Genomic DNA, 12678 nt, shown 5'->3' with positions numbered 1-12678 from the left:
GTATATTTTATAATTTGTTAGGTGTACAAAAATATAAATGAAACTGAGCAGTCAAGCTTAAGCTGCAGATAATCTAAGAACATTAGATAAACATGACTGTAAGTTACGAAAACGTTGTCCTGTCCTTTCAGGTCAGTCTGAGACAGTAACATCTTCTCAAAAAATAATCACAGTAGTTGGTGAGGATGTCACCTTACCATGCTACTTGGACCCTGCGACAGATGCTGTGTCTAAGATTCTGGAGTGGGGGAGACCTGACCTGGATCCCAGATTTGTCCATGTGTGGTTTGAGGGTCAAGACCATCTGGTTAATCAAAACCCATCTTACAAAGGAAGGACATCACTGTCCACTGAGAAACTGAAGCAGGGAGACCTTTCACTGAAACTCTCTAAAGTAAAACACTCTGATAATGGCAGATACAGATGCTTTTTTCCCTCAGAGTCCAAAGAATCTACCATTGAACTTCTTGTTGGTAAGTGGACATTTTTCATTACACTGCGAGATACAGATGAATGACAAATAATTGTCCCTGTAGTTAGGACATCCAATGCCTTTATTATGCTGTTGGGAATGTCTGGATGCAAGGGTTTGAATCCAATTGTGCATTTACAGGGAAGGGTCACTGTTCATATAAAGCTGTTTTATATGGGATTACCTTTATTAAGTGATTACACATTTCTATCCTGAGACAAAAATGAACACCTATGGAAGATTTTTTACCATTGAGTTAGACAGGGATCTCCACAACCATCATCAAAACACCAAATGACAGTATGTGTTATTTGGTGTAATAACTGAAGGTGTTTATTCCTCTAGTTTACGTCAGTGGAGTTCAGATGGTGCTTGGTGGCCCAACTCCTTGCTCATTTTTCTTTTATCACACCCCAGTATCGCTACCCTTTATCAACTACACTGGAACATGTTTTGTTTTCGTCTCCAGTAACAGCTTTAGTAAAAAAGCCTGCTGGAGGTAAACTATTGGCAGGAGTAAATTATTGGAACATCACATGGCTGTTCTCACGTTGTGGTTGAGTTACCAAGTATGTTACAATTAGAGGAAGTGAAGTGTTGGTCAGCTTTGAAAAAAGCAGTCAAAGTTTTTTCCGCACTGATTAAGACATGTTTTACTGCTGATATCATTAATCAAATACACTGTTCTGTGAATGCATGAACACGTCTCATCTTTGCCATCCTCAGGTTCACTTTCCTTACCTACAGTAGCAGAAGTCAACATAAACAGGAGTGCAGTCGCTTTACAGTGTGAGTCTGCAGGCTGGTATCCGGAGCCTGAGTTGCTGTGGATGGACAGTGATGGAAACAGCCACTCTGCTGGACCTACAGAGATCCTCAGAGGTCCTGATGACCTCTATACTGTCAGCAGCAGAGTGACTGTGGAGAAGAGACACAGAAATACTGTCAACTGTATAGTCCAACAAAGGGATATCAACCAGAGCAGAGAGACACAGATGCATGTTTCAGGTAATGTTTTCTTCTGAAATTTGCAAAGAAATTAAATGCAAATCTAAATTCATTTAAAATTTGATATAAGAAACAATACTGGATAATTGATATAATGATAAATTCAAACTGTTACAAACTGACTTTGTCTGTATGGGGCATGAGAGGTGTAATACAAGGGCAATAGCACAAGCTGTTTATAAGCTCAGACTACAAACAATAAAGTGTGTGTCAAAATTTATTTAGCGGTTTTTAAAAATTCTTACAGTTTTACATGATTAAATTATGTAGGAGTGGAAAAGGAAGCAAATTAATCTCCAGGGTCTCCAAGGCCAAAACAACAAACAAAAACTCCAAGGTTCACATAAAAAAGAAATGGCAGAGAACCCCTACCAAACGTCCACTAACTTCTAAATACCATGACTAAATCGTAAATTTGGCTTCCAAAGCACAAATCAAAGAAAGCAAGAACAGCACTAATGTTTTCCAGGACTCAGTAGCCAAAAGACAAAGAGAGTAACACACTTGCTGCTGGGGGGATTATGCTGCTCCACAAGTGATCTTGATGCTGCTCAGCTGTGTCAATCAGGTGTAGAAACCTGGAACAGAGAGCGAGGGAGAGAGCAACTGTCTTGCAGGAAGAGGCCAAAAGGTCAGTGGATGTAACACAAACCAATCCAATATCTGACAGTTGATGAAGTTACTTCATAATTGATGTTTGGCATTAAAGAAAACCACCCAGTGAGGCTGAGTATTTCTGAACTGAAGAGGGACGAGTTTTCCAGTCTGTGAAACATTGACTGGCTGTGATTTCTAGACCATCTGGTAGCAGTGCCTTAAAAATTGTCTAGATTTTGAAGAGAAAATCATTTTTGTGGTCTGAAACAACTCTGAAAACCATTTTCAGTCAACACAGTTCATTTCTGCATCAAAATAACATCTGAGCTCATTAAACATATATTGAAGAGAAGTGGGAAACTGTACTGCTGTTTTCAGCACACAGTCCAAAGTAATGTAAAGTGATGTATGTGGTAGCTTGGACATCTGTGAAAGCCAGCCAGTCGGTACATAATGATACATACTGGTTTTGGAGTAACATCAGCTGCCATCTTTGTCAGGGAAGGTCCTTCATGTTTCAACAGGTTCTCTTTGTGGTATTTCTTTTAAAGTATAGTCTCTAAGTGTCTCATAAAATGATTATCTGTTTTATTTACAATTTGAATGCATGTCTGAGCATTATTGGAAGTTATTATGAATTTAATTATCTTGTCTTTTTAATTTTAGGTGATTGTGTTGCAGTTCCACCTTCTTCTGCCCTCCGTGTCAGTATTATTTTGGCAGTTTTTCTCATTTGTACTTGTACAACAATCGTTGTTCTGTGGATATGGAGACAAAACAAAATCAAAGGTAATCATATTGGTCTATCTGCTAGGTGTCACCAAATCTGTACTAACTCAAGTTTCTAACAACTAAAATCACCTTGATTAACAACTTAATCAAGGTGTGTGTACCATTGTTCATCAGACAACTTTTACATAACTAACTCTGTACTTATGCAGAGAAAAAGAGGCAAACTGAGGATGAAGCTGAGGAGAAAGAGAAAGAGCAGCTGTTGGCAGAAAACAAGAAGTCTGAAGAACTACAGCAGAAAGAGGAAGAGCTGAAAGACCTGGAGGAGCTGGTTAATATACTGATTGAACAGGAAAACGAACTGAAGAAAGTAAAAAATGAACTCAAACAACAAAGGGATGTGGTGGAAGGTGAGGTGGAGGATATTGAAAACAAGCTTCAGTCAGTGGATAAGAACACAGAAAGTGACAGAGCAAAGGGATACATGGATCTGAAAGAAATAATAACAGAAAGCAAAAACAAATTACTAAAGAAAAAAGTAGCAAATTCAGAGCTGCAAGCAAACATTGAAAACCGTCTGCTTAGAACGCAGCACATACATGATAAAATGACCCAAAGAAAACCGGAAGTGGAGAAACAACTGGCAGAGTTACAGAAACAGAAAGATGAGATTAAGAAGACACTTAATTTAGAGCAAAATCAGGAAACTTTAAACATTTAGAAAAATTCTCAAACCTCATGTAGAGAGGTTTGAAAAGTACTTCTTGTATCTGCTGATGGTACGTACCGCCAGCCTGTCCTTCCATGATGGCTCATCTCATCCCCTTGTTTCTCAGGTGTCTGCTACCTGAGGTATTCACTAAGCACATCATCTGTTGTGGCCATCTTCCTGATGTACTCATGGATGTTTGTTGTCTCATCCTGGACCGTGGTTCTGCCACTCATTAATGCACCTTTCTTTGGTTTAGCATACAGACTCAGGGGGATGGATTTGGGGTGAATCAGAATTAGAATAAGAATAGTTTATTAATCCTTAATTAGACTATGTGCGTCCTCCTCCAAGATAATAAGAACTGTAACAGACTGAAATTAAATAATACAATATTTAACAAAGAAATAGCTCTAATATATACAAATATACAGATTATAAATATCCAGAATATTACAAGGATTAAATATGTATGGTTTTACTCTAAACTGTAAAGTGTAACTCTAACCCCATGGATGGTAAAGAGCTTCCTTGTCTTGATGTCAGTGGCTTTTATCTCTGCCTTTGGCCAGCTTATTAACCCACCAGAGTACCTGATCACAGGTGAGATACAGTGTGTAGGTGTTGATTGCCTGGATCTTGTTCTTCATATTCAGCTGACTCTTCAGGTCTTACCTGACTCTCTGCAGGTATTTCACTGTTACAGCTTTCCTGGCAGCCTCTGAGGTTCCCATGTGTATGGGCTCAAATTGTGGTCATAAATATTTTGTACTTGTAAATCAGAATGTGTAGTTGTGAGTTTTGTAACCTTCAAATGAAAATATATGAAAATATAATGTTTTTGCATCTATAAATTTTAATTTATGTGTGTAAAAAAGATTTGTGTTTGTAAAACATATTTACACAAGTTAGATATTTTTTTTTGGTAAGGTCTGCTTACATATACAGAGCAAAAAAACTATGTGTAAAACTCACGTTTCACGGCTGCGTGTAAGTTTCAACTTACAAGTACGAATTTTTACCCGATTTTTCGTCTTTTCTTCAATTTAAACTCCAGTTTAAATTTATAAAGTAATTTCCACCTCATGTTCTGTCAAATATTTACATCGTCTCCAAGATCCAACTGTGATAAACATTGTTCAGTCAGTGTGATTGATAATAATAGGACAAATGATCATCGATCAGTGTGTAATATGCAGTCCTGTGTAATATAAATATATACATACACACACATACAAACACACACACATATCCCCAACTAGCCATCCTCTCTGAGACTGATTCAAGACTTATGTTATTATTGGGTGATATTATTGGTTATTATTGGGTGACAGCATCTCAAAATACTATCACCCTCAACATCTTCTCAGATTCATTTCATGCAAAAACAGAGCAAAGTAAAAATCTGTGTCGTTTTAACCCAGTGTTAAGTTAGTCTTTTGATATTATGTGATATTCAGTTACATCTATTGGTTGTTTTGTTAGAACGTGCCCTACAATAATTGCAAGTATTACAATGTCACTGATTTACGCCTGTTTCACGACAGTCAACTGGGGAGAAAACTCTGGTGGGAGGGGCTGTAAACTCACATGGCCTGTGGCAGTGGCAGAGTAAGCTTGTGTGAGCCAGCCATGATATCTGTACAAGCAGTAGCCTTAAGATATTCACTATTCATTCTCCTGCTAGTGGTGGAGGAGAGTTTTCTAATGGGGAAGAGGCCCTGCTGTCCTCCCGTCTTAATGGTGCCACTGAGAGATTAGAGGCGGCTACATATTCTTCTGGAACATCGAGTTTTGGACCCAAGTAATCACAGACACGTTTCACAATTTATTCAGGGTCTGACAGCAGTTCACCATCTGTGTCCAATATCTAATACAAATTTCTGGATTGGAGCATGTATGTTCTTGAGAACTGACCGTGTCCTCCCCACACCAGGGGAAACCATAGGGTCCTGATGTATCGGAGATTTAAAAAAAACACACTCCTGTGAAGAGGAGGCCAAACTCATCTGCCAAGACAGCGGCGTTTGCAAGAGACTTAACATTTTGTTCATTTAAATAAAATACCACATGCTCTAGCAAGCATTTCTTAAAACCCCCCAAAAGCACTAGATACCTCAGCTGTCCAAAATCTTTGACTTGCTAGCCTGACACCATTTATCAAAAAGCAACCGTTTCTCACGTGCAAACTTCATATATATCTGGTTGTCCCTTTTCCCACAATGTAAGAATTTCTCTTGGTACGCTTCAGGCACCAATTCAAAAGCAAGCAATACTGTAGCCCTAACCACGTCATAATCCAAGCTTTGGTCCACTAAGAGGCTAGCACACACCTCCTGAGCTTTACACACAAGCCTAAACTGCAGCAGCAAGGCCCAAACCTCCTTCGGCCAGTTCAAAGCCTCATTACATCCTCAGCCAATGGTACGGCTCCACCTGGAACTTACATAGGTACAAACAAAAAGAATGAATAACGCCACCCTCAGGTGTGAGGAGCACAAACAGCACACAACATCATGACATGGGCAGTTATTCTTTGTTAAACTAATATATTGGTTACATCTTCTGAACTGCTTGAGTCAGATAACGGGTCTTGTTTATCTTTGGTTACTTGATATTCTAAAGAATGATACAGACCTCGACACAGGCTACATTTGGACACGCACCATTTACACATGCCTCAGGGCTTCAGTGTCAGACGCAACATCATCACCCCCACCCATTGTCTGACTGGTTGACCTAGCAACGTGCAGCAATAACCCCGACTGTATCACCTGTGATCAGAGAGCTGTAAAATACAATTGTATATCAAAGGCTGTGATTTTATGATAGTTGGAGCAGTTCCTTGTACCAAAGATCACACAGACGGTCAAAGTTCACACTTCCACTTTTCAAGCTCAGCACAGCCGAAGATCCTGTGTAGCATTTTGAACGTAGGTGCAAACTCACTCAGAGAAACAACTGGTAAGTGTATAAAGTTACATAAATATGATTCTATTTTAATCTTAACTGTACTTCTTTTGTTGTAGTTCTAATTTGATAAACGTAAATTTAAAACTAGTTCTCTTGATTTATACTGTTGTTCGAGTATTTGTTCACTGAGCTTTCATTAAATTGTGTTTCTTCTGTTAGCCATTGTAAAAACAACACTCTCAACCAGTTTTTTTCTTAATTGGGCAGCAGTTCGGATCTCTTTTTACTTGCTTGTCTTAATCTGCCTTTACTTTTTGCTGTTAATGTATCACCAGTGCTGGACTTTGTGATCAAGTGTATAATTATCACAAGACACCACACTCACACACAGCAAGAAAAAAAGACCAAATGAAAAGGGGGAAAAAAGATTGCACCAAGGGGAAGATCTGTGGTTGCAACATATTTTCCCACAAACCTCAAATAGGAAAAAACACTGTTGGGAAATGTTGCAATTAAGATAATTAGTGTTTCCCTGCTGATTTTAAATTGCATTTGGCACTAACAACAGAATAAAAGGCCTAGAGCTGTAACCCCAAAAAAGCAATTAAAAGTGGAGCCGTAAGACAAGAAAAACCTGTGCATCTATGTGCCTTAGATAACTACAATACCATGATAACATATTAGCTAGATACTGGATACTAAGGGTCTTATGATACAACATTTGCTGCCAACTGAGGATATTGCACGGAATATCACACATTGAGCAGTTTTGGGTTTTTTTTCGAGACCTGCTCCCGTTCGATCCTATCACTAAGTTATGTGGAATGATCTGTTTTATGTTGTAAATTGTTGCTGACTTAAGAGAAGTAATTAGCAAATTCACATTTTTTTAAACAAGTGATCTCACAGACCTTATTTTACGTTTTATTGTTTTACTACTCATTTCAGTGCGGTACTTATTTATATTTACGCACTTACAGTAGTAACCAGAATAGCACAAATACATTTGACTAATTTGACTGTTGATTGTATTTTAGGGGAGCTGTCTCTACTGATATAATATGGTCTATGGATCTAGGAAGTGTATGCACAATTTAAATTATGATAATTCACTGAATTTTTAACTGATCTTTGACAGAATGCTTACTACTGAATATACAAACTTGATATCACAGTAATTTAATATTTAAGGTCAACTCACTCTGTGCAATCAGGTTTGAAGTATGTTCTTCTTCCATGGTTCTTTTCTTTCTATTTCCAGAGCACCAGGATGTTTCCCCAGTATGGCCAGCTCATCTTGAAACCTCAGTTATGTTGTTTGTTTTTTCACCATGCTGTGATCCTGCTCCTTCTGATAGATATTAAGACAGGTAACTTCTACACAAACCTCAACTAATTTGAATACTTTAAACTCAATATAAAGTTAAACGAGGTTTGAAGATATTTCACAATTTTGCACATATACATCAGCACAATAGAAATAAAATTAAACAATCAAGAGTCAGCTGCAAAGAATCCACAAACATTAATGTGACTGTAAGATATAAACTTTGTCCTGTGCTTTTCAGGTCAGTCTGAGACAGTAACACCATCACAAACAATAATCACATTAGTTGGTGAGGATGTCATCTTACCATGCCACCTAGAACCTCCATCAGACGCTGTTTCTGAGATTGTGGAGTGGGGGAGACCTGACTTGGATCCCAGATTTGTCCATGTGTGGTACGAGGGCCAAAACCATCTGGTTAATCAAAACCCATCTTACAAAGGAAGGACATCACTGTCCACTGAGAAACTGAAGCAGGGAGACCTTTCACTGAAACTCACTAGAGTCAAACACTCTGATAATGGCAGATACAGATGCTTTTTTCCCTCAGAGCACAAAGAATCTATCATTGAACTTCTTGTTGGTAAGTTGACATTTTTCATTACACTGTGAGATACAAACTGATGACAAATTAAAGGAAAAACTTTAACACACAGTAAAGTGATCCTTACAAAGATGTCTCTTTATATGCTGTGAGGAGCATTTGGCTGTATAGTTACATGAAACTGTTGCAGTTAATATAAAGCTGTTTTAAGTAATCAACTTTATCCAGTCCAGTCTTTGCTGGTTTTTTCCATTATTTTATCACACACCAGTCACTTTGTCCTTTACCAACTACAATGGTGCATGTATTGTTTGATTTTTGCATTATATGGCAGGAAATAAGAAGGTTGATCCTATGCAGGTTTTGAATATTTTTTAAAATAATTTATCTTAGTTTTCCATCTTCATCCTAATAGAGCTTTGTACACTATGACCTTGTGTGAAACTGGCAATAGCACCATGGCAGTTTCTTGAACTGTGACATTTTCTAGCAACAGTTCAACCTTTATTTTCCAGCTGGAAATAAACAATTTGCAGAAGTAAATTATTGTTAGAACATATAACTCTGCTCAGTACGCTTGGAGGGAACCTTTATCCAAACTGATTAAAACATTTTTATTGCTGATATAATTGACCAGAAACAATGTGCTCTGTAAAAACACTTTTTACACTTCTTCTCTTTGGCATCCTCAGGCTCTCTTTCATTACCAACAATATCAGGAATCAACATAAACACCAGCAGGGTGGTGTTACAGTGTGAGTCTGCAGGCTGGTATCCAGAGCCTGAGCTGCTGTGGTTAGACGGTGAGGGAAACCTCCTCTCTGCTGGACCTACAGAGACCCTCAGAGGTCCTGATGACCTCTATACTGTCAGCAGCAGAGTGACTGTGGAGAAGAGACACAAAAACAGCTTCACATGCAGAGTTCAGCAAAGGGATATGAAACAGAGCAGAGAGACACACATACATGTTTCAGGTAAATTGTATTTCTTTTAATCTTTAGAAATATAAATAAAAACAAAATTTGATTTTTTTAAAAATGCTATAGTTAATTGATTGCACTAAAAAGATCATTATCAAATCTTGAAACTGAAAAAAGATGTTTCCAAATGGACACAAGCGACAATATTTAAAAATCTCTATAATTTAAAAAGAACCCAGTGGAACATCTGACAGTGGATGTTTGGACATAATTGTTTGTTTGTTTTTTAAATACCAAAATACCTCCCTATGGAAGGGGTGTTTTTTTGTTTTGTTTTGTTTTTTCCACTCTGAAATATTGGCTGTGATCTGAAGACCCTATGTTATGTGTACCAGTTCAAGGATGACCCCAATCCAGAATGCTGAAGGCAGGAATCAAACTCGAACAGGTGCAGGGAAATCTGAAGAATATATAAAGTCCAAAACCAGAGAGTGGGTTAGGGAATACAGAACAAGAGAGCTCTGGGTAGGCCTGGAAACACTGGGAATACAAAGCCTGGGAACACACAGCTATCACGACACAACATTGAACAGATGGAGACAGACTGAACACTACAGACATACGGAGGTAGAGGGATGTGAAAAGAACACAACACACAGAATACAGCAGTTACCAAAATAAAACTAAATATAGCTAAATGTGCAGACAAACATACAAAGACAAGACTGGATGAACAGAACGGGAACACAAAAAATAATTTACTAAATAAGCCCAAGGCTCTCCAAAATTTAACTTAACATGAAATAACAAAACCATACAGAAATTATATAATGCATCAGGCAATAAACAAGACATGCATTACACGTAGGAAACTAGGAAAACCATCACTGCATTAAAAATTGTTGTTAATCTGTAGTGAAAAGGATCAAGAAAAAAACACTTTTCTAGTCTATTTGAGCACTCAGAGCTCCTTTTACTACAGGGCTCATTCACCCAAACACACTTTCATGCAAACAATTTTTTAAAATGCAACAAAGCACTTTGTTTCACACTTGCACACACACTCACACTCCTAATGGGTGGAGGCAAAAAGGACACTTTGACATGTAGACTGGAGTAGCCAGGGATTGAGCAACCAACATTGTGATTGGTAGACGACCCTCCTAAGTCTCAGTTGCCCCAATTCGTATGTTCGTTAAGAATATGAAAAATATATATTTTAATTTCAAATCTACAGGAAACAACCTCCTCTGATTCCATATACTTATACAATTGCTTCTGGCATCATTTTTATTAACTCAGATATGAAAGACAAGAAATGTTTTTTTCTCTTATTTGATTTTTTAGACATTATTTATAGAGTCCCAGAATTTTGGGGAAACAGATTTTAGTATAAATGTAATTTCCTTGTCTTTTTCATTTCAGGTGATTGTGTTGCAGTTCCACATTTTCCTGCTGACCGTGTCAGCATTATCTTAGCAATTTGTTTCATATTAACTGCAGCAGCTATTTCTGTGTGGAAATGGAAACAAAACAGATCTAAAGGTATCTAACTCTGGTAACTCTTAACAATTTAATGTGAATAAGCATTAGTGACCTTTACAGTGTACTTACTGTATCATGATAGATGGAATTCATTTAAAAAGCCCCTGATCCTAGACGCATGGCCCAGAATCTATAGCAATGAAATGTCAAAAAAATCTGTTTTGTTGAAGGGTAATTTCTAATATTCTTTATTTAATGTCCATAATCGTCCTTCAAACCATATTAGAAATGTTTTAATTAAATTATGTGACACATTTTTTTCTGCCAATTTCAACAAAATAACTATTTATGCATTTACACAGAAAGAAAGAGACAGAAAGCAGAAGAGCTGCTCGTGGCAGAAAGAAAGAAGTCTGAAGAATTACAGAAGAAAGATGAAGAACTGAAAGACTTGGCGGAGCTGATTAATATACTGATGAAACAACAGATTGACCTGAAAGAAGTGAAAGATAAACTCGGAGATCAAAGCAATACATTTGCATCTGAGGTGGAGAACCTGGGCAAGCAGTTTCTGGAAGTGGATAAGAACACAGAAAAGGCCCGAGCAAAGGGATACATAGATCTGAAAAGCATTATAACTAAAAGCAAAAACAGATTACCACAGCAAAGAGCAGCATATGGAGAGATGGAAACAAACATCGAAAGACATCTGATTAGCACGCAGCAAGCATGTAATAAAATGAGAAACATAAAAACAATAGCAGAGAAACAGAAGGAAAACATAATTTTGCAACTGTCAGAGATACAGAAACATAAAGAAACTATTCATAAGAAATCAAATTTAGAGTCAAACCAGGAAACCTTAAACATTTAAATACAACATATACAACTACTTAAAAAACAACTCAGATGCTAAAAGAAACATACACACATATTATAGATGTACTGTATATTAACCTAACAATATTTTTTATTTGAGTAGAGTTAAATAAGATGAATGCAACTTTAGATGTGAGGTTTTGGAAATACATGAAGGTAAAGTTTGAGCTTTCTTTTTTTTCAGCTTGTTTGCTTAAATCTCTAGCAAGAGCCATTTGCTCTTTTGGTGAAAAGGCTTAACTGAATAAAAAATTTAATATCTTTTTGCATTTTTCTGATGACATTTTCTGAAGGCAGTTATTTTTAAAAAAAAAACAACTGTGCTGTAATAGAGAAGAAATCAAAGTTATCATCTTATCCAGATAAGATCTCATTTATTTCTGTGCTGCAGTTCAGCCATTCAGTCATGACTCAACACATAATGCACATCACATTACATCAAAAGGTTCTTCAAAAAATAAAACTATACATTTCATAAACACAACAAATAAAGTTACATACTATAAAGTATTCTGGCAACCGTCAGTGCTACCTCTGGGCCTTCTTGTTTATAAACGAGTAAGCTGCTGATAAAATGAAGAATAGCCTGTATCCCTTTATTGGGTGAGAAAATCATGACATATAATTTTTTTAGGTCAGATGGAAAAGATATCTGATCCTTAAATGGCTTAATGGGTCTAACAGAGCATGATACAGATGTATAACATGCTTATAAAATACGATGTAATGCAGCAGATGAACTTATCACATATTATATAAAGCATATAAACAGCAATATGAAACAAACACATAGATAAAGCAAAAATATTTCATGTTTAACTGAAGAAACATAAAACTGAAGTTAATATGCTTGATGTTTATTTTCAGGGATATTTTGGTGCAAGTGCTTACACACTTTAACTTTTTGAATGTATACCTTTTCACTGCCCAGTGCTACTTTATTTATTTAACCATTGCTAATTATTTTAAACTTTTCTAACAGCCTTCATCAAGAAAGAGCAGTCTGTGTCTTCACCTCCTCTCTTCTATCTTTGAGCTGGCACTTCTTCCTCTCCTCATCCTCACACTGTTGAATTTGTCCTGGTGTATCAT

General features: G+C 37.0%; 1 protein-coding gene across 1 annotated transcript; it reads left to right on the top strand.

Moving 5' to 3' along the window:
• Window positions 1-6240: 6240 nt before the first annotated feature.
• On the top strand, window positions 6241-11581 carry LOC309703148 (butyrophilin subfamily 1 member A1-like; the record flags this gene model as incomplete). Its single annotated transcript, XM_082527858.1, has 6 exons — window positions 6241-6482; window positions 7693-7801; window positions 8000-8341; window positions 8995-9276; window positions 10648-10767; window positions 11070-11581. Exons 2-6 carry the CDS (start codon window positions 7702-7704, stop codon window positions 11579-11581), a joined length of 1356 nt encoding a protein of 451 aa, XP_082383984.1. The 5' UTR covers window positions 6241-6482; window positions 7693-7701.
• Window positions 11582-12678: the final 1097 nt, after the last annotated feature.

This window comes from Aulonocara stuartgranti, assembly GCF_965226115.1.
Source record: "Aulonocara stuartgranti genome assembly, chromosome: 3".
Classification (NCBI taxonomy): Eukaryota; Metazoa; Chordata; class Actinopteri; order Cichliformes; family Cichlidae; genus Aulonocara; species Aulonocara stuartgranti.
This window is presented reverse-complemented; position numbering and strand designations above follow the sequence as displayed.